The 22618-nt window shown below is 40.2% G+C and overlaps 1 protein-coding gene across 1 annotated transcript; it reads left to right on the forward strand.

Moving 5' to 3' along the window:
• Positions 1-5059: 5059 nt before the first annotated feature.
• Positions 5060-22244, forward strand: LOC149838235 (peroxidase 43-like). Its single transcript, XM_090008209.1, has 5 exons — positions 5060-5354; positions 20465-20562; positions 20687-20866; positions 20988-21153; positions 21823-22244. The coding sequence occupies exons 1-5, from the start codon at positions 5060-5062 to the stop codon at positions 22242-22244; spliced, it is 1161 nt and encodes a 386-aa protein (XP_089864335.1).
• Positions 22245-22618: the final 374 nt, after the last annotated feature.

Raw genomic sequence — 22618 nt, forward strand, 5'->3', positions numbered from 1 at the left:
TCACAATATCATCCTGAAGACAGTCCTTTAAACTCAATTTATCCCCTTTCACTATAGGTGTCGAACCAAGAGAACAATTCTCCATCTCATATCTTTTAAGAATCTTAATGATATAGGATTTCTGAGAGAGGCCAAGGACACCCTTAGTTCTGTTGTGACGGATCTCGATTCTAAGGACATAAGTGGCCTTACCCATGTCCTTTATATCAAAATGAGAGAAAAGAAAATCTTTTGTTTCATGTAATAGACTCAAATAATTAGTTGCAAGAAGAATATCGTCAACATATAAAACCAAAATTATGAACTTATTTCCACTAGTCTTAATGTAAATGCACTGATCAACAATATTTTCAGTGAATCAAAAGTTCATAATTACCTGATTGAACTTCTTATACCACTGACGGGAGGCCTGTTTAAGTCCATAAATTGACTTATTCAATTTGTAAACTAAGTTATTCGAGTCATCTATACCGAAACCAAAAAGTTGTTGCATGTATACCTCCTCATCCAGATCCTCATTTAGGAAGACAGTTTTCACATCCATCTGATGTAGCTCTAAATCACAATGAGCTACGAGGGTCATGATTATCCTCAATGATTCCTTAGTTGAGATAGGAGAAAAAGTCTCATTATAATCAATGCCATCTATCTGTGTGAAACCTTTTGCAACAAGCCTAGCCTTGTACCTCTCCATATTACCTTTAGAGTTTGTTTTGGTCTTATAAACCCATTTACAACCAACAGGTCCAACTCCATCAGGTCGAGGTACAAGATCTCACACTTGGTTCTTTGCCATAGAGTCAAGCTCTTCTTTCATGGCATTAATCCAATGTGTTGATCTTTCACTTTCAATGGCTTCTGCAAATGTGAAGGGATCTTCATCAATGTCTATGAAATCATTTGACTCTTGTAAATACACCACATAGTCCGAATGAATAGCAGATTTCTTGATTCTAGTGGACCTCCATATAGGTGCTACTGGTGGTTCAAAATGAGCCTATATATCATGTTGTTGTTGTATATCCTCATCAACAACCGAATCTAGTTGGATTTGATGTTCATTGACTGAACTTTCTCTTACATTACTCAAAGGCACAATGATAGAGAAAATCGAGTATTTATCCTTAGCAGGTGTGAAACTTGAATCCTGCATTTCCTCAAAATCAATATTTTGAGATGCATTTATCCCAATAGAACCATTTTCAAGAAATCTTGTTTTATCTGTTTTCACTATTTGTGGTGTATGAGATGGACAATAAAACCTAAAGACCTTTGACCTTTCTGGATAACCAATTTAGAAACCACTAGTCGCCCTAGGATCAAAAGCTTTTATATATAGGTTATACAATTTAGCTTCAGCTGGACATCCCCATATACGCATATATGACAAAGAAGGTTTTCTACCTGTTCATAACTCATAAGGAATCTTTTGAACAACCTTCGTAGGAACCTTATTCAGAATATGCATTGTTGTCCTAAGAGCTTCACCCCACAAGGTCAAAGAAAGATTTGAGTGATTCAACATCGCTCAAACAATTTCTTTAAGCGTACAGTTTTTTTTTTCAGCTACATCATTCTGGTAAGCACTACCAGGCATGGTATACTGAGGTACAATGCCTTCATTTTTTAGAAACCACGCTAATGGACCTTCCTTTTGTCCCATCTTAGTGAAACGACCATAATATTCGCCACCTCTATCAGACCTGACAACCTTAATAACTTTATCGGTTTGTTTCTTTATTTCTTTTTTGAAATCCTTAAAAACCTGAAAGACCTCTGATTTTTCAGATAATAAGTAGAGATACATATACCATGAGTAATCGTCTATAAAGGTGACAAAATATTTTTCACCTGTATAACACAGTGAAAAAGGGCCGCACACATCCGTATGCACTATTTCTAACTTTCCATTGATGCGTTTGGCATCTTTCTTATATGTGTTAGACTGCTTGGCCTTTATGCAGTCAACACATGACTCTATATTCGTAAAATCAAGGGATACGAGGATTCCTCTTTCACGAGTCTTTGCACTCTCTCTTTCGAGATATGTCCTAACCTCCGATGCCAAAGCAGATAGAATTGATCATCCTCTAGGGCACATTTATTGCCAATCATTGTGTTCTCAATGGAGTGAGATTCCCGAATTTGGAATTTGGTTCTTAATTGATACAAATCATCACACATATATGCAGAACTTATATTCATTAAATTTTTCATAATAATAAGTTTGGAATTTTCAAATTTAAATACAAAGCCAAACTTATCAAGTTTTAAAATTGAAATAAGGTTCTGACTATAGGATGAAACATAAAATATATCGACCAAATCCAATATAAATCCTGACTCCAACACAATTTTGCAGGTCCCAACGTCTTGACATGCGAACGCATCCTATTTCCAAAAAGGATGCTTCTTTCATGTTCTGTTGGTTCCCTCTTGTTCAGAAATGCCTGCAAAGAGTTGAAAATGTGCACCGTGGCACCAGAATCAATCTACCAACTATGCAATGGAACATGAATTAGATTGCACTCATGAGAAACCAATGACTTATTACTTGTATTTTCAAGTCACTTCTTATGCTTCAAACAATCCATCTTCTTATGCCCCTTCTTTTTGCAGAAGAAACACTTTATAGAAGAGCCTTTTGACTGGGATTTAGCTTTCGCCGGAGAGTTTGAACTCTCCCCAGTGGCTTTTTTCTGATTCTTCTTCTTGAAGAAGTTTTTTTTTTGGCCTCGACCTCTGTTTATCCTTATGAGAGGCCATATGTGCACTTGGAACTGTCTCACCCTTCAATCTCTCATCTTTTTCAACACACTTAGCTAAGAGATCATTAAAGAACCACTCTTCATTATGTGTGTTGTAGGAGATTTTAAAGGGTCCATACTCAGTAGGTAACGAGGTTAAGATCAGATGGATCAAGAAGAAGTCAGAGATGACAAACTTCATGTCATTCAACTGAGTTGCAATATTCCTCATTTCCAAAATGTGCTGTCGGATGTGACTATCGCTAGCATATTTCATAGACACTAATTTGGACTTGAGTGTACTGACCCTTGCCTTATTAGAAGTGACGAACTGAGCCTCAATGACTCCCAGAAATTCCTTTTACTGTCCTATAGTGAGAAATGGTGCCTCGAATATTCTTAGCCACTCGAGATTGCAAAAGCAACATGCTAAGTTTGTTCAAGCGCTCTCACTTCTCAGAAGCAACCTTCTAATTGGTTGTACTCTGCTCTGTAAGAGCGAGAGGTTCATCAATTCTAAGGGCTAGATCTAAATTCATATAGCCCAAAGTCAATAATATGATTTCTTTCCAATATGAAAAATTAGATCCCTCTAAAAGGGGGATATTACTAGAATCGTCGATAAGGAAAGAATCTGATAAAAACAAGAAACAAAAATGGAAAGACATTACTATTATTGCTCAAACGAGACTCATGTTGAAAAGGTAAAAGTGAGACCCTTTATTTTCACCTTTTCTGAGACAAACATAGTTGAGTCATTATCGTTCCACTTTGGTGAAAACGATAATACTCATAGTTGTTTCGTCTCTTCAATTCTCAAGGAATTGACTTCAGTTGGTGAAACTAGCAGATCATGTAACTAGAGGCAATTCAACACTGTACCTTTAGGTACGAACATACTTCATGGGCTGCAATACACATCTACTATCACACACTTTGTGTAAATTTGGAACACAACGACTTACCTTTAGGTAGAATCGATGTTTCATAAATTCACACACAATCATAATAACGAATCTTAATACGGTCTAAAGAATCTTCAATCAACATGACTCAGATCACTTTGGTGATTACATGAATCGGTCAATCAAGATCTTTTACCGAAAACCTATTCATATTATGGAGCACGCCCATGCACACATTTTAATGCATGTATATTCATGACATAATATAAGTTCATGCTTCAACTAATATACATAAACTAATTGTCATGAATTTAGTTACAATTCATGCTTAAAATCATCATGCATAACTTAACCAACACAAAATACATGAATTAGCATGCATAAATCATGCATTATTTAAAATAAATACTTTATAAAGCATGAAAAATAACAAAAACATGCTTATATGGGTAAAAAACAATGTCACCAAGTATGAATCAGTCTGAAAACACTCTGAACCGGTCTGAAACGACCCTGAACCAGTCATCTAAGGGTCCAAACCGGTTCTGAACCTTATAAACCGGTACCAAATATGAACAAAAGTTCATAAAACCCTATAACCGTATGCCAAAATCCTTGTATCTTCTTATATTTATGAAAACAATGTCTTAGCATCTCGGAACCGGTGAAAACTGGATGGAACCGATCAAAAATGACTTTGAACTGGTCCCGGAAAGGGCCAAATCAGGTTCCTGATCCGGTTCAGTCTAAATAGTGTCTGGATCCTGCTAAACATGGATCCAACCCGGTTCAAAAGGGATCCGGGTCTGACCCGACCCGTACTGGACATGGGTCGGTCCCAGTCCGAACTATATCTAGATCGGATGTGATCCGAACAAGCCCCGGGTTGGACCCGATCCTAACTGGAGTCGGGTCTGACCTGACTCAAAAAATTCCTGGGTCTTACCTAATTCATAATGGACCCGGGTCTGACCCGGTCCTTAATAGGACTGGGTCTGACCCGATAATATATGGACCCAGGTCTGACCCGGTCCAAAATGGACCCGGGTTGGACCCGGTCTAAGAATTGGACCCGGGTCTGACTCGATCCTAAGTGGACCCGAGTTGAACAGGGACCCAGGTCTGACCCGGTCCTAGCAAGGACCCGGGTTGGACCCGGTCCGAGTAAGGACCGGGGTCCGGCCTAGATCAGACCCAAACCTGGTCCGCCCCACACATCTTAAAAACGAAAAATAGAAACCAAGGGTTTTTGTTTTCGTTTCACTAAGAAACTGAAGGGTTTCTCCGCTTGGTCGCCCCACAGCAACCCACATCGTCGTACGACCACCGACGTCAGTGACCAGCTGGTGATGGTCACCTCCCCTGGTGACGTTCTTCCGGCGACAGCCCCAGCAGTAGCAGATCCAGATGGCAACGACAGTCATTGCCGGATGCCCTAATGTCCCCCCGACGACCCACGTCGCCTGCCCATCGGTGATCGACATCATCCCACAACGATGTGCTATGGCAGGCACCTGCTGCCAGCTAGAATTGCGTGCAGAAGCTCTGACGATGGTGACTCCACAGGCAGCCCGATGGCTGAAGGAGCAGAGGAAAGGGCACGACACCAGCAACAGTGACCCACGTCGCCCAACGGCGACTGCTGCCGCCAGCGGTCTTCCTGTCATCGACGATCAACCTGATTGCAGCCCAACGGCCACAGGTAAAACTGTCCTCTATTTCTTGATTTTTTTTAACAGAGGGTCATCGGTACATTTGTCGCTTCCAGCAGCCGCCGGCGATGGCGCCCCTCAGCGACGATCCCAGCTGTCGAGGGACTTTGCGGGAGTGGATGTCAGAAAAGCGGCGACCCAATGGTCGCCTACTACCTGTTGAAACGCCACAGAGATGACTTCCCTCGATGGCCACTGCTACAACCCCGATAAACAGAGGGTAAAATAAATTATTTTTTTTGTTTGCCGAGAAACATTGTTGCCCCACGACGACAATCTCAGTCTTTGGCAGTAGCCTCACGTCTATAGACTGCCGAAAAATTGGTGACCCAGTTCGCCTCATGGCAACATTCAGTCAGTGGTCAGAATTCAGCAAACGCCGAAAGGCCCTACACGACCACATGCAGCTGAATGCGTGGTTGGTGGGCTTATAACCCATTGTCAACGTTTTCTGTAAAACAAACACAGAAAGCATACCTGTATTCACCATTGAGCGCGTGCAGGGTATTCGGCGTTCTCCTCAGCCGGTCGACACCCACAATGAGCCCAGGCCTTAGGTCGACTATGAGCATGACCCTATACTACGTTATCAGGATATGAAATTTGGGCAGGATAAAAGCTACAAAACTATCATCATCTCCATAGCATCCTGACCCCTGTATATAATGGGAGAAATAGGCAGTTACATGAATGTGGTCTCTCTACATTCATGTAACTCCCACCCACTAACCCCATTATGTGGCCACTAATGTGACCCACTAATGGCTGTCAAACCGGGTCACCTATGTCCAACAGTAAGTTCTATCATTGACAAGGTTCAAAGAAAGGGAAACTCAAAACTCATCTCTTTGTGAGAGCAACCATTTCATTTATATTTAGAAAGACTTGATTCTATCTCCAAACAAACCAAATGCTAATCAATGGACATCTTAGAATGGTCAGAAGAGACGTGATTGAGCTTGATTTCTTTAAAGAACCTGATCACATCTATTTCTACCATAAGGGATAGAAGCAAGCCATGAACTGACCTTTCCTGGCTGAGACTTGTTGTAATACTCGTGAGTTAAAAAAACACATTTTGGATTCAGGTTGGATCCGGGTCTTTACCCCCCTCCCCCCAACCAACCTGTGTTCTTAAATCCCCTAGAGGGGGAGGGGGGCTCTCTCGCTTTTTTTTTTTTTGGTAGGAGGGCGCACCCTCTCTCTCTCTCTCTCTCTCTCTCTCTCTCTCTCTCTCTCTCTCTCTCTCTCTCTCTCTCTCTCTCTCTCTCCGAGCGACAACAGCAAGCTGTTGCTACCTCTCAGTTTATTCTCGGTCGAGCCTGGCTCGGTTGGGTCCAACCAAGCCCGACTTGGTCAAGGCTAGCTAGTGGTGTCGGTTGGGAGCCACCCAATCACTAGGTGCTTCCACTGCCCTCCATCACCCTCTGCTTCAACCCCGATAGGGCCAGCCCCTATTGCACCCACCTTGTGCCCTCCTCTCAGCTGGAGCACCCAGCCTTCCTTCCCTTTATTTCTCCTCTTGCCCAACTGAGCTTGGCTTGGCTTTCTCCTTTTTTGCGTAGTAGAATTGAGCTTGGCTCGGCTGTGGCATGCTCAGTTGTGGGCTGAGCAACTACCTACGACAATGCCCCAGCCATGCTGGGTAGGCCCGATTGAGTTCAGCTCGGTCATTATCGAGCCCATCTCGGTCCCCAACTTAGCTCTGGTCAGGCGTAGCTGAGCTGATCCTGGCTAGCACCGAGCTCAACTCGGTTCAAACTTGGCATAAGCCTGGCTCAGGCCAGTCGGCTTGAACTGTGTTCGGGTTCGACTCCTGCGATACAACCATCATTTATTCTGTTAAATTAAGTTTGTTGTAATGTTCTTTTTCTCAACATGATAAAATATCTTTTAGCGCACCACATCGACACAATGGACAAGATACGCTTACCAAGGCACGATCCTTTAAAAACCTATGCTCGAAATTATCAGCAAGTCTGATCATCTCCGAGGTAGAAGAAAGTTGCATACGAGGATAAATGATAAAATATCTCTAACTTATATATATATATATATATATATATATATATATATGCTTTTAACTCAAGGACACAATTTTGCATATTCTTGTCTATTTAAATTATGTCATTTACTTTGTCGCCATGTTATAATGTGAACAGACTATTGGTTACACAATTTATTTAGCCGATATACGGTTTCGTACATCGTGCATCGCTTATGCACTTTATTTAACTTGATCTGTGGTTTTGCACATCGAGCCTTGCTTTATGTCATTTACTTTGCCACTACGCTGTAATATACATAGGCTTATGCTTTAATATGTATGTATTATATATAACTTTGTAAAGTATGCAGTTTTGTGTACTCTTGCTTACTTCAGATTATACATACATTTAAAGACGTAGATTTGTGCATCCTCGTCAAGTCTCTATTTTTTTAAAAAAAGGTTTTCACATGTGAGATTTTAAAGCTCGTAAAATTTGTCGTCACGAAAAGCAAAAATAAGTAATTCACATGGCGTTGGCGTATTTGCAACCAAATCTTTCTCTCAAACCTGCGTAACAGAAAGGCTTTGACTATGTAGCCCTAAGTGGTACATACGTTCGTTTATTTATTTTGGGTATCTGAAATGACTGAGATATTCTCCGATTTAAAGCACAAAATATTAAAATTTCTAAATGATATTGGGGTTTCTTTTATCATAGTGGTACTATTAGACATACATGGCATGTTAGTACTATGATGATTGGATGAGAGGTTTATGGTAACCTCGGAGTGTGAAAATGCATAATGATTAAAAGAAAATCACATAAATGATGATTATCGTCTTCACAGGCAAAATGCTCAATTTGGTTTGAAAGACCAAAGCATATAGAATGGGTCATCAGTTAAAATAAAACCTGGCATACTCATTTGTCTCTTTAGTTCTGTTAAGAGAGAGGATGTGATGGTATAAAAGCTCTGATGGACAGGTTGTTAATAACTACGCTCCTCGAATAGTAATGACTCGGTGTCCTCGGTCATCTGAGTTTGAAAACTAGGCTACAAAAAATTATCCTACATGATAGGTCCTAATGACTTTTGTAGAAGTATGAATGCATCCCCCTGAATAAGTGGCCTCTAAGAAATTCTCTCTCGGTTATTGGTCGTCTCTTTAAGAGTGGACTCAGCTAGTTGTCCAAGGTATTAAAATACATAGAATAACAAACCCCTAAGCAGTCTCAGTTGTTTCTATGTTTCTCATATGCGTACCCTCAGAACAGTTAATATCAAAACAAGATTATCATACTCATTTTACTTATTCTGAACTACACATCATGAAAGAAACAACGCATATGTTAGTCTATGCATCTACCAAATTTTTATAAATCTGACCCGTTTTATGGGGTACATGTGATAACTAGGTCAGTACGACAGGCGATGACGTGATGATATGAAGATCTCACTCTTTCTCTGATATTTCGTTCCTAAGCACATTTTATAATTTTGCGTAGGAGTTTTCCTTAAAACTTCCTCTTTTGTATAAATTTTAAATTATCAAAAACCTTGCTTTAAATCTATGTTGTGTAAAGGAGGGTTCGCTTGTAATGTGCCGAAGGTTCATTGACTTATTATTTCAAACATCATTTTTCGTTGAACTGTCATTTTAAATTCTGAAAAAAAAAGATTGATTACAAAGCTTTCAATTTTTTCCTAGAAAGTTATAAGTTCAAAATTTTGAGGCGTTACACTTGTTACTGTATCCAACACACCCACACCACCAGATAAACACATGGTGAGCTGATCTGTTGGACTCAACCGCAACCTTGATCTTCCCGGTACCTGAATGAAACTGTTTGATCGGGGCCCTCACTTTTTCTGAAGAATAGAAAGCTGCCTACGAAAAGCAAGGCTAAGATTGTCATCTTTTCATCTATATTCAGCTCCTCTTTATTATCTGTCGAACCCTTGTAATCAGTATGGCATTTGTAACGGGCCTCGGCCCACTCTACCCAAGTGTCATGACTAAGACGACGACTCAATGGAACGTGACAGAGACTCTGGCACGATGCACTGGGTGTGGACAATGAGACATGACATGATGCATCCACGGTGGACGATCAAGGCAGCTGCATCCTGGTGGTAATTTGGTTTTTTTTTATTCCCTCTGTAGTGCAATTTATTTTCTAATTAACATAATCATGTAAGTGCAAAGCGATCATTTCGGCACAAAAGCAGAATAAATTCTTTCTAGTTGAGAAATGTTGGATTCTGTCTCCGACGCAAGCAAATGATTTATTTATTGATGGGCAAAATACGAAAATTGAACCTGCGCATGGTGGCTTCTCCACTCGGCTACATCTGCCCCTACCCCCGCACAGGTTTTTGTCTCTATCATCGATCATATCCTTTTTGAAACCCCCTATGATGGCTATCAAAGAAAGAGAATTGGTGGGGTGAGAAGAAAAGGGGATCTTTCCCCTGTTTTCATCTTTTGCATTTTTTTAAGGACTTTTTGAACCTTTTCCCTTTCAAAACCACCCTCACTCCCCCCTTTTCAAGAAGCTCGACTCTGCAACGATAGGGGGGCCATGGGCTAGTGGTATTGTTGTTTGGTGGGGGGGGGATGTGTTTCCCTCCCCTTGTTTAGCAGCATAGCAAAAAGCAGCCAAGTCTGCGACATTGATTCACGGCCGTAGGTGAGGTGTCGCAAGTGACTCACACAGGGGGGGGGGGGGGGGGGGGGGGGGGCGCAGCTGGATTGAAAAGAGACATGAGCCAGCGACCATCGATTCACCAACTCTAGTTTGGCTGATATAATGACGTTGCGACCCTCCTGCACTGAGGCAGCAAAAAATGATGTGTTGTTCTCTGGAAGTGTCCTTCATTCTCAATGCTCGGGCATCCATCCAATTCACTCTTTTCGATGGGTCTTATTCTCCGATAAAAATATCTTTTTTTTTTAGTTAATCTGTCTCGTAAGAGAGTGAAGTGACCTGTTAGGGCCCATGCAAGAAAACAAAAGCGCTAACTCGCCTTTTACAGAACAAAATTTTTGCCTTTTGATAGTTGAGAAAGCTTCAATCCGTTGCTTAACTTCTTTGTAGGGCCAAAAAGATTGCCGACCAGATGCTCCTACCCCCACCATACGCCTCAGGAAACTGGTCAAGATGACAACATCTTTGCCATTCCCAAAGGGGAGGGCGATCTTCTCTTCTGGCCTTCACCTGTCGCCCAACCCAGACATAGAACCCTGCCCCTATTCTGATCCATTCATTTTTAGCAAGCCGCATAACAATAATGACATTTGTTGTTATGTCACCGCCTATTTACTAAGATCATCATAGATTATTAATGTGTGCATTCTATTATCATGGAAATATCCCCTCATGGCACACCTTGAATATGAGTTCAGAAATTGCATAGAAGCAGGGTAGCTAACAACTAAGCCTATACAGGTCCGGAGCATGCATTCGGGTGGTTTCTTCACTTTCCCTCCCTTTTGCCCTGACTGTCGAGTTTAGTCTACTAAAAGAGACTAAGTGTCAACCCAATCATGAGTTGAAAAGATGAAACATTTTCTCAAAAAACTCCTTCACTCGCTGTGTGAATATGATGGTGTCTCACAGTTTCTTTTCACTCATTGAATGATGATATGAACAAGGTCTTGTTCCTTTTGTTCTAGTAGGAAGCCCGCGGACTCTGGTCAAAGACATTGGTTGAACGGTAACAGGTTGGTGTCATGCTTCGTAGGTTTTCTGCCCTCCTCCTTAACCGGTCAAAGGGCCTCCCACTCCTCAATTATCCCACAGGTTATTGAATTCAAATATGGCAAATATTTATGGCACACAAGTACATAAACATTCAAGTAGTAGGTGCTGGTGTCAAAAATAATCCAAAGTAGTTTCCATCAGAAAAAACTTAAGGTCATATGATAAATCTTCTTGTAATGCATTTATCAGTTGAATTGAAACCTAAATAGTTTAATATGTTTTCTCTAAATAAAGTGATATGTTAACAAATATTGCTATGAGCCTTTCTTTTTTTTTTTAATGCAGCGGTGCATGGCATGCAGCTCTACTACCAAAATGGATAGTTGTCACTGTTACACCTCCAAATTGAACATCTTCTCTGTTCTTAAATTTCACATGAATCACTGTAGCTAACTAGACTGTGGGATGGTGGAACACTAGGAATAACCATGAATGCACTTCATCATCTCTCTTCCTCTCCTTTGTTTCCCTCTCCAAATCTTTCTTTTCCCAACCCCATTTCCCTACTTTCTTCATCATGTTCACATTGTTGATGAGAGATATGCTTAGCATGAGAAACACAAAGAAATAAAATTAATTTCCTATCTGCCACCTTTAACCCACAAATAAAATGGCCTCAGTGTTCAAGTGCTTATACAACTTGCTTACACTACTGAATTAGATGAGGTTATTATGTTCTAATGCAACCATAAAAATGCCTGGCTTAGATAGTGGTAATGGTTAAATTGGAAAATATTATAGCGATCAAGACTCCATTTGATATTTAACAAAAACACGGGTATGACCCAACGTTGACAATGGTAGAATTAGGGATGTCAATGGATCGGGTTTGGTTCAGACCCAAGTGGAACCAGACTTGGACCAGATTTTGGGATATGGTATCGGGTCCGGATGCGGGTTTATCGGGTCTACTATAAGAAATATCATACCCAGACCCGATAAGAACTACATAAACAAAACCCAGACCATACCCCGTATAAAACCATATTTTTTATCATTTTTACATTGAAAATTTGTGGGTTTTAATTGAAACTCATGTTGGGTCCGGGTTTGGTATAAAATTTCACAAAATATACCCAGGTCCATGTATTAAGCCGACCTTCAGGTCCAGACCCGAGTCTTAATTGGGTCTTCTTATTTATCACCATACCCGGACCCTATAGGGTTTGGTTCGGGTCGGGTCTAAGGGTCCAGAAAAAATGGACCCGTTGACACCCCTAGGTAGAATGCACAAATTCAAAAGTATTTTGGAAGAAAAGATGCAAGGACACATCTTTTTTATTTTTAATCAATAAAATACTGTTTTTTGCTATTTTAATACTAAAAAATGCAGTTTTGAGTAAAAAAAATATTAAATATACTAAACTAATGTCCATATATGTCGATGCCTCTCATCGTGTCTGAGCGTGTCCAAAGCTAGGTGTATATTCAACAATAGCTTATAATGTAGCTCGATCCGTGTCCAGACCCTAGTCAAGGTTCCAAGGGCTTGTCACCAACAAAACCAATGAACACGAATTTAGTTTAGAGATGGATCTAGGTCTGATAGGTATATATCTGTCCCAAATCCATCTATCACTTGAACTTGGTATATATTTGTACATGAGCCCTAGGCAGGGTGCAAACGGGTCGGTTCCTGTTAAATCTGAATCTGAATCCAAAATGCAAATGGTGGATCCAAATCTGAATCTGGATCTGAATTAGATCCGATGAGTAAGGTTGAACCCGAATCTGAAATACAAATTTTTTAAGATAGGAGAATATGCAGCAATACAATTGATAATACTGAATCCAGAAAATGTAGAACAAAAACAAATTTTATTTACATGCAAAAAATGCAAACAGATTGAATGTGTCCGATTTTACTTAAAGGATCCAAATCTGGAAATAACATTCGGACTCGAATTGTATTTCCCACCATATCCAATCCATTTCCAGCCCTAGCCCTACGACATGGCCACGTCATGGTGAGCCTTGTCGGTGGAGCTGGTAAATCACAATCTTAATTTTATGCAACAAAGTTCGTGATATCGACATATCACCAATTTATCACATGTTAATCCTTTCTTAACCTTTTTATATTTTGTTCTTTATATTTTATAACAATTTCATATATTCCAAAATTTGTATTTTTGGAGAACTTCCTAAACAAATCGTGATACAGATGTTGGTGATATTGATGTTAATTCCATTTCAAACCTGTCAAATCCAATTTTCCTTGACAATCTAAAAGAGCAGAAGATCAGATTAAGTTGAGAGGGTGGTGTATGTTCTCCCCCGATGATTCACTGAATCCCACGTCTGTGTTCGGGGGTCTAAATGAGCACCACGTATACAAGCACATGGGGCTCGTATTCCCGTGTATGTTGACATCACTTAGCATTGGAGTCTCGTGTGGTTGCAAAGACTTAAGTACCTTTTCTTGCTATTCTTCTCATAAAACGATGGTTTGAGAAAATGACAAAAATGCCCTTCATTCAAAAAAGAAAAAACAAACGGTTCAAAAAAAAGGACAAACATGTCCTCCATCCAGAAAGTTGAGGATGATGTTGACTCTTCAAAGTCTACACAGCAAAACTAACCTTAATCATTTCGTCGATGGTGATCCAACGAAACGATGGTGAGCTGACGATCCGATGGTGAGCCGGTGATTTGATGGTCATCCGGTGAAATGAACCTGAGCCATCAAAAATGTCTGTTTGAACTTTTCATCGTCATCTTCTTCTTCTTCCTTCTCCGTAAAATATTGTAAAACCCTCTCTCTCTCTCTCTCTAGAGAAGAAATCAAGGGAGGCAAAGAGTTCCTCCTGGAGAAGGCCATGAACATCAACCCTCTCACTCTCTCTCCCTTCTCTCTCTACTTTTGTGCACATCCAGCAGACGATCCTACATTGCTCCATCAAACACTAACTGACCTGTACAGTGATTGTAGTATCATTCAACTTGATGAGTTGTGGAGCCTGATTCATAGTTTTTGCTTTTACAGGAGGAGGTTTGGGGGGCTCCTCCGAGCGTGGGTAGCATCATTCAACTTGATGAGTTGTGGAGCCTGATTTAGAGTTTTTTCCCTTACAGGAGAGGGGTCCGGGGGCTCCCCCCCGGCGCGGATCTCGCTGAACTATCGAAAAAGAGCAATAAAGTGTTTTGTTTAATCGTGAGGCTCATGTTTCCTTCAGTTGTTTCTTGCTCGAGATTTTCATAACACCCCTTTCCACGATTTTTCTATTTTTCTTTTTCTGTTTCTTTCACATGATTTTTTCAATGACTCCCCTACAACGATTTTTAGTGTTGTCGGGTCTCCAACGAGCTTCACAGCGATTTGTAGTATTTTCGGGCCTTTCTACAACGATTTGTAGTGTTTTCGGGTCATCAACGAGCCCAACAACAATTTATAGTGTTATCCGGCCTTTCAACAACGATTTGTAGTATTGTCGGGCCTTCCTACAACGATTTGTAGTGTTTTCGGGTCTTCAACAAACCCCACAGCGATTTATAGTGTTATCTGATCTTCCAATAGTGATTTGTAGTGTCTTCCGCAAATCACTATAGCGATTTGTAGTGTCTTCCGCAAATCACTAAAGCGATTTGTAGTGTTTTGAGGTCTTTATCGAGCCCCACAGCGATTTATAGTGTTGTTGAATCTCATTATAGCGATTTGTAGTGTTATTCAGTAAGCAAATCGCTATAAATCACTACCTGAATTAGGACCAACTTGTCAGGGCCATATCTCCCTAACCGGAGGTCATATTTCAAATTGATGGATGTGCACAGAAGTAGAAAGAGAAGAGAGAGAGAGAGAGGGTTGATATTCATGGCCTTCTCTAGGGAGAACTCTTTGCCTCCCTTGATTTCTTCTCTAGAGAGAGAGATAGAGGGTTTTACAGTGTTTTACGGAGAATGAAGAAGAAGATGACGATGACGATGAAAAGTTTAAACAGACATTTTTGATGGCTCAGGTTCATTTCACCAGATGACCATCAGATTGCCGGCTCACTATCGGATCGTCGGCTCACCATCGTTTCGCCGGATTACCATCAACGAAACAATTAAGGTTCGTTTCGATGCTACCCACACTAGGAGGAGCCCCCAAACCCCCCTCTTGTAAGGGCAAAAACTCTGAATCAGGCTCCACAACCCATCAAGTTGAATGATGCTATCCACGCTGGGAGGAGACCCCAAACCCTCCTTCTGTAAGGGCAAAAACTCTGAATCAAGCTCCACAACTCATCAAGTTGAATGATGCTACCCACGCTGGGAGGAGCCCTCAGACCCCTCTTTTGTAAGGGTAACAACTCTGAATCAGGCTCCACAACTCTTCAAGTTAAATGATGCTACTCACGCTGGGAGGAGCCCCTAGACCCTTCTCCTGTAAGGGTAAAAACTCTGAATTAGGATCCACAACTCATTTAGTTGAATGATGCTACCCACGCTGGGAGGAGCTCCAAACCCTCTTCCTGTAAGGGTAAAAACTCTGAATCAGGCTCTACAACAGTCAATGTGCAGGTCAGTCGATGCTTGATGGAGCAATGTAGGATCTCCTGCTGGATGTGCACAGAAGCAGAAAGAGAAGGAAGAGAGAGAGAGTGAGAGGGTTGATGTTCATGGCCTTCTTTAGGAAAGATTTCTTTCTCAGATAATCCTGCAGTGCAGATACTGAGTCTTAAATAATCATCTTTGGGGCACTTAAGTCTTTACAACCACTCTTTTTCTAGAATCGTCATTTTTTTTTACACCAATGGAGGAGAGGATACTTAAGTCTTTGCAATTACATCAAACTTCAATGCTAATTAATGCTTAAATACGTTGTGCTTTTTGGGACCCCGAGCATAAGATGCCTTGTTTCGGGGGAGGAGGGTAACATATAACCTGCTTGGGATTAAGTTGGCTTTGTCATTTTGTATGTACTACCACATTAAGAAACTACTTGATCGTAGAGCCTTTATGTATATTTTGAAAACGATGTGATGTTTAAACTGCAGTCCTTGACTTGCAAGTGACATCTAGCTTTGAGAATATGTCACATAGGTCCGACACGTTACCTCAAGTTTGAATTTTTTGGAAAGTAGGACACGGGGACACAGAATTTTTAATATTTTAATCAGTAAAATTTCTTTGTAATATTTTAATAGTAAAATTACATTTTCATTAAAATAGCAATAAAAGGTATTAGAATATTGTTAAACAATATTAACATGAATTCTTCTTTTACTCTGTCATGGTAAAAATGAAGCTTCTGCGCAGAAGGGCTCAGCTAATCTGGTTGGAGCGACTTACAAACATCACTAAAGTTTACCGATGTCACGAGTTCGAAACTCACGGTGAGTGTCCCTTGTTGTAAGGTCATTCTGGTGGATAGAGGAGATCTCAACAGTTTTATCTCTCGGGGGGCCTGCCAACATGCAGTTGGTGATAAGAGGGTTTTTGTATGCATGTGTGCACACACTCACAAATGTCTGGAACTCTTTTTTTTGTTTTACTCAGACAAACCGCCCCAGGCGCTCAGACCTAGCTGCCTCAGCCGGGCGTACTTACGGTCATTATCATGTCAGTGTAAAACTCCGAGGAATTACCCCTCAACCCTAAGGAGTTGCCAAGCTTCGGCTTATGCAGGAGGTGATGCGCGCCCATGGGATTTGAACCTCGTTTGCCCGTCAAACGGTCTAGGCCCCATCCCACTAGGCCAAACCCTTGGGTCTATTTTTTTGCTTTTTCTCCTCCATGAATATCAATCTCTCCATCAAGCTAAGCTTTCTATACTACGAAAGCACATGAGGTCATAACTAAAATCCTAATTTGAAACACAACCATGCTTCCAGCTCTCAGTGGGATCTGTTTCTCATAATGCCATGTTTGGCATCATGGATGGTTTTACCTCTAATTGATTTCTAAAGCATTCCTATTGGAGGAGTTGGTGAAAAGTGAAAACTAAAGCTGAATTCGGTGTACTTGGCTGATTGAATCAACAAGGCCTTACTAAATCTGACTAAATGGTAATTAGTTGGAGCAAACTTGAACCATTGACACTGTTCCCAACCCATGACCAATATGAACCTAAAACTTCTTTCATCACTCCCCAATTTTCTTTAGAGTAACTTCAAAAACCTCAAAGGGGCTCTATTTTAGTTCAACTCCACCCATGGAGTGATGATACTTCTGTTTTTTTCTTTTTTGAAGGAAAGAAAATTTTTATTGAAATGAAAAAACAGTAACTAGGTAAATACATGATCAAAGGAGTAGCTCTCATCCTATTAGCTTTAGTGGATTAAGAAAACATACAAATAAATTTTGTAATCATTTTTACATCGAAAATTTGCGGATCTTAATCAGAACTCAGGTCGGACCTGGGTCAGGTATGAAATTTCACAAATCATACCTGAATCCATATATTAATCCAACCCAGATTTTAATCCCTCCTTATTTATTACCAAACCCTGAACCTATAAGGTTTGGTACAGGTCGGGTCTGGGTCAAACCCAACCCATTTACTCCCCTAGGTCACTGGCCCATTGTTTTTCACTTTTGGTGAGTGCTTGGTGTAGCAACAAACGTGAATACTGAACACAGTACCAAGTTGTTGGTTTGTGGTCCACTAGGCATAAATTGGAGGAGAGAGAGAGAGAGGTGCTGCCACGAAGGTAAGACAGATCATCATTGTTTTGCACCATATAACCAAGTACAAAGTAGTTGGGGGCAGATTGCCCAATCACTGACTGCCACATCATTTACTTTTCCCTTCTTTCAAAAGGGGTCCCACGCCTTCCACCCTCCTGGGCCCATAGGGTGCAAAGTACTCGGTCCTATCACTGGATCCTCTCATAAAGTGGTTCATGATTATGGTGCTCTGCTAATTAAGGACATAATTAAACAAAATTCTACTGAAGTATGTTTACGCATGCATATGAGAAAGAGAGAAAGAACTTGGAGGAGGATCAGGTGCAATGTAATTTCACACTTAAGGTGTTGCTGCACCTAATCACCTTCCATCATTTCTCGGGACTCGCAGCTGACAAGCTGTATCTCAAAGATGAAAGGTGATCAGCTGTAGAAACATGGTAAAAGTGTGTGATCACATTGCACCTGATCCATGCTCTCACTCGGCAACTCTATTCATACCAGCTTTTACCATTAATGAAGTCATACAGGTTGGAAAAAAAAAAATCACTGGGGCTTACTCTAAGGATACCAAACTTAGTGAAGATCGTGGAACCTACTGGAGAAATTGTCTTCCCCATCTTACAACTAAAATGTTGCTAGTGATTGATACCAACTCTCCCCATAAAAGAAAAAGAGACAGTTGTCAAAGGGGATATCACTGACCTTTTTCACATGTTGCATTTGATGGACATGACATCCCATAAATGTACACACCATTGACAATCATTTCTAGGGATGTAAACAGGTCAGATCCAGCTGAGAGTCCAGATCCATATCAGATTCAAATTCATCCTAGTCCTTCACTGGGTCTAGGACTCTAGATCAATGTAAGAATCATCTCAGATTTTCAAATCGATCCGGGTTGGGCGATTCTAATTCGGGGCTGATTATAACTGAATCAGCCAACTTTTAACCACAAAAATACATGTGTCACGAAAATATTAAAATAATAGTATAATTATTAAAATACTATTTTGATTTTTTCCAATTTATTTGTAAAAGAACCGGTTCAGGTCAGTTTCTTATCGATTTTCTACCGATATGATACGAACAGGCCGATTCGTAACGATACTGACTACATTGGTCTAGAGGGCAAGACCCGAATCCTCAACCAGCGCTAATATTGGTGCTGCATCCGGCCTTCATAATTTGAACCCCCAATATTTGAATCATTTCATATGTGCAAAGTGTTGGCCTGGGTGAGATTTCCTTTAGCTTTGCCAGGGTCAGAACCCGATCAGGTCTCAGTAGGCTCAACAATTACTATTCATAGCATCTGCATATGGGACCAACTTTATCAGATGTGGGTCCGGATCTAACTGGCAAGCACCTTGATTTTCCATAATAATCCCACTGTCGAAAGCATGCTTAAATCAGTTTAAATGCATACAACAGCAATATGACATTTAGACTAATCCATTCCATCTAGGAGCCCCAAGAATTGGCTTTCCTTTTCATACAGCTGAGAGAAATTAGTAAAACACATTGAAAGACACTACCTAGCGGTAAGAATAAAAGACCATTGATATTATTTACCATGCGAAGTGTTCCAGTCGGTCTATCTATGATGCATGAGAGGTATTACAGTCGGTCTATGTAAAAAACACAGTAAATTAAATTTCTTCTACAAGGTGAATTTAACAGAATCAAACATGTAATTAGTCTTTGAACCTAATACTAAAGAATCTCCATGAATTGTCAGTTTCTCCACCATTGGTCAATTTATTGTAAGGAAAATTATTAAGCAGTAACTAGTTAAGATGTTTTTTATGACGAAGGAACCCTCACCAAAAACTGGGTCACTTAATGGGCCCGTCTCCCTACGAGGTAAAACTGCTTAATACTGGAATTTAGAACAAGACAGAAAACAAGTTTCTGCAATATTGTGTCCTGTGAACTCTGATTCAATAAAAGTTACCCGAGTAAATTTGCTAATTTTAGCATCTTCAGTTTTTCCAATTTTTGACATCATTAACCAAGAAATACCATCAAGAGAATAACTAAACCAACAGACCTGCCATGGGAAATATGTCAACAGCATGGTTAGCAGCAATGACAAATCAGTATGGAAAAGATCCTTGCTGTATCATTATCTTGGCAAAAAACTAATAAAATTCAATATGAGTAGAATAAGCCTTAATTAGCAACATTGTTTACCTTTCAGTAAGTTTCATTATGTTGTAATCTTCTACCTGATAATTACCATGTATAAATCCTGGTAACATGGTCAAGCAAGGGATTGCGTGTCTTTCTCTCACAGAACATTCTAATCAACCGCAAGGGATTGTATATTAGTATTTATCTTCTGTCATGAATTGTGTGATAAAGTTTACGCTCACTCATTAATCAAGCGACCAAACATACCATCTTGTGTTGGCTGTCATAACCAATATAAAAAAATTGCCAAGCCTTGGAGTCCTTATCAAAATAATACCACCAAATAAATGCATCCAAAACCAACCCCTTCTGCAATTTGCTAAAATTGAGTCTAGAATACTATTTCTTTCAAAGATTGTTTCTTCACTATTATTTACATCCTTATATAAGAGTTGCACCCAGTTGATCTACCTTAACTCCGTCTTTAATGGCAGGCAGCACTATAATTCTCTTCTTCTCCCTTAGTTTACTATTAGAATTTTCACGGGGAGCACTTCAGGTAGGCTTTTATGGCTCAACATGCCCTACTGCAGAGTCTGTTGTTGCGTCCACCGTCCAATCTTCAGTTGCTGCAGATCAGACTGTAGCTGCTTCCTTACTCCGCCTGCATTTTCATGATTGCTTTGTTCAGGTATTCTATAGCCTTGCTTTTTCTGAACTTACTTGATCCTGTTCTGCATATTCTTGAGATTGCACATGCTCTGTTAGTTACATAATTCATTGATAATTAGCAACATTTCACGGTTTGTTTGTAGGGATGTGATGGCTCAATTCTGATCGACGGACCAACTGCAGAGAAAAGGAGCGGCGCGCATGCAGGCGTAAGAGGATATGAGGTAATTGACAGAGCAAAAGCTCAGCTGGAGCAAGTGTGCCCTGGTGTAGTTTCCTGCTCAGACATAGTGGCAATGGCAGCAAGAGACTCTATTGCATTGGTAAATAGCACAATTTTCATATTGGCATTTCATGTTAGTTAATCAATTCAATCTTAGCACTAGTAGCATGTGTCAACCAAAAAAGAACTGGAAAACCTTAAGAGATCTCTCTTTCTTGCAGAGTGGAGGACCACGGTATCAGGTTGAGACAGGCAGAAGGGACGGCTTTGTTTCATCAATTTCTGACGCTAGCAACATGACGGAAGTCGATGATACAATCGATGTTCTTAAAGCAAAGTTCGCAGCAAAGGGACTCTCGGCTTCAGACTTGGTTCTTTTGAGTGGAGGTAATTGAAGCATCCTCCATTCAGTTTGCTAGTAAACAATAGTAAAATGATGACGATAATACTAACAATCCTCATGATCATCATAATGCCTTAGAATTATTCACTAATTTTTAAAAATTGAATATCCTATTTTTTTCATTTTGAATACTGAAATTAATAGAGTAAAACTTCACTGCTAACAGGTAATTCATTAAATGTTCACTTCAAACAAGATGAATTTACAAATTGACTGAATTTTGACCATAATTACACAAAAATCTTCAACTATTAAATAAAAAGTTACTGAGAAACGACAACTCTGCCTAATCATCTAAGACTAACAGAGAAAAAAAATAGAGAGAACATGGGTGTCCTCACTTTTACAGGCCACTGCTAACTAAACCTGTAATTTGTAAATTGGGAAAGTGCTCTGCTTCATTGGGAAACTCAGCATTGTGAAAACATGATTTGTCCCAGCAATAAAAATAATGTAAGGGGCTTATGTTGCAGTTTCTTGAAAATATAGAGAACTTTCTTCTTTAATGAAAAAAAAGAGAGTCATCATTTTCTCGAAATTGCAAAACATGCCTCCTTATAATTTCGACTTTTTACACAAAATTTCATTCAAGTACTTTCTTTCTCAAAATTTCAACCAAGTACTTAGTATTATGAATTCTTTGAAATGGGCAGGAGGCCATACCATAGGCACGACCGCATGCTTCTTTATGACCAAACGTCTCTACTCATTCACACCTAATGCGGGGTCCGACCCGTCCATAGACCCGTCAATCTTGCCGGAGCTCCAAGCAACGTGCCCACAAGGCGGCAACGTCAACGTCAGGCTAGCCATAGACCGTGGAAGCCAAACCGTGTTCGATGCGAGCATTCTTAACAATATAAGGACTGGGCTCGCCGTTCTCGCATCTGATGCTCAACTCTATCAGGATCCATCCACTCAAAGTGTTGTGGATTCGTATTTCGGATTCTTTGGTGGCCTCTTCAGGCCGTCGTTCTATCAAGACTTTGCCAATGCAATGGTCACAATGGGTCGGATCGAAGTACAAACTGAAACTCAGGGTGAAATCCGAAGAGTTTGTTCAAGTTTTAATTAATTGCATACTTGTCTTTTGGTGCGGGTATACGTACAGTTCGCTCATTGTTTCAGTTAGTGTGTCATTGCAAGGGGTGTTTCAGATAAATGATAAAGTTCAATGTGCCTTTGTGTCATTTATTTTAAGTTAAGAGGGTTTGGGAATAAAGAGCTCCTTATATCACTTGAAAAAGAAGTCATCCCATGTGCATCCTTGCTTTTGCTTGTGCAACATGAGCATGTCAATTGTAGAAAAATCTCCCTTATGTTCTCTAATATTTTGTTAATCACTATTTCTCGATCTTCTGCAAAGTTTAACCAATTTGTTGTTGGTATGAAGACGATGACAATCTAAATGGAGATTAATTGCAGTTTAAGGTCGAATCGAAGATAATG

This window comes from Nuphar pumila, chromosome 5 (genome assembly GCF_984573655.1).
Source record: "Nuphar pumila chromosome 5, dmNupPumi1.hap1.1, whole genome shotgun sequence".
Lineage (NCBI taxonomy): Eukaryota > Viridiplantae > Streptophyta > Magnoliopsida > Nymphaeales > Nymphaeaceae > Nuphar > Nuphar pumila.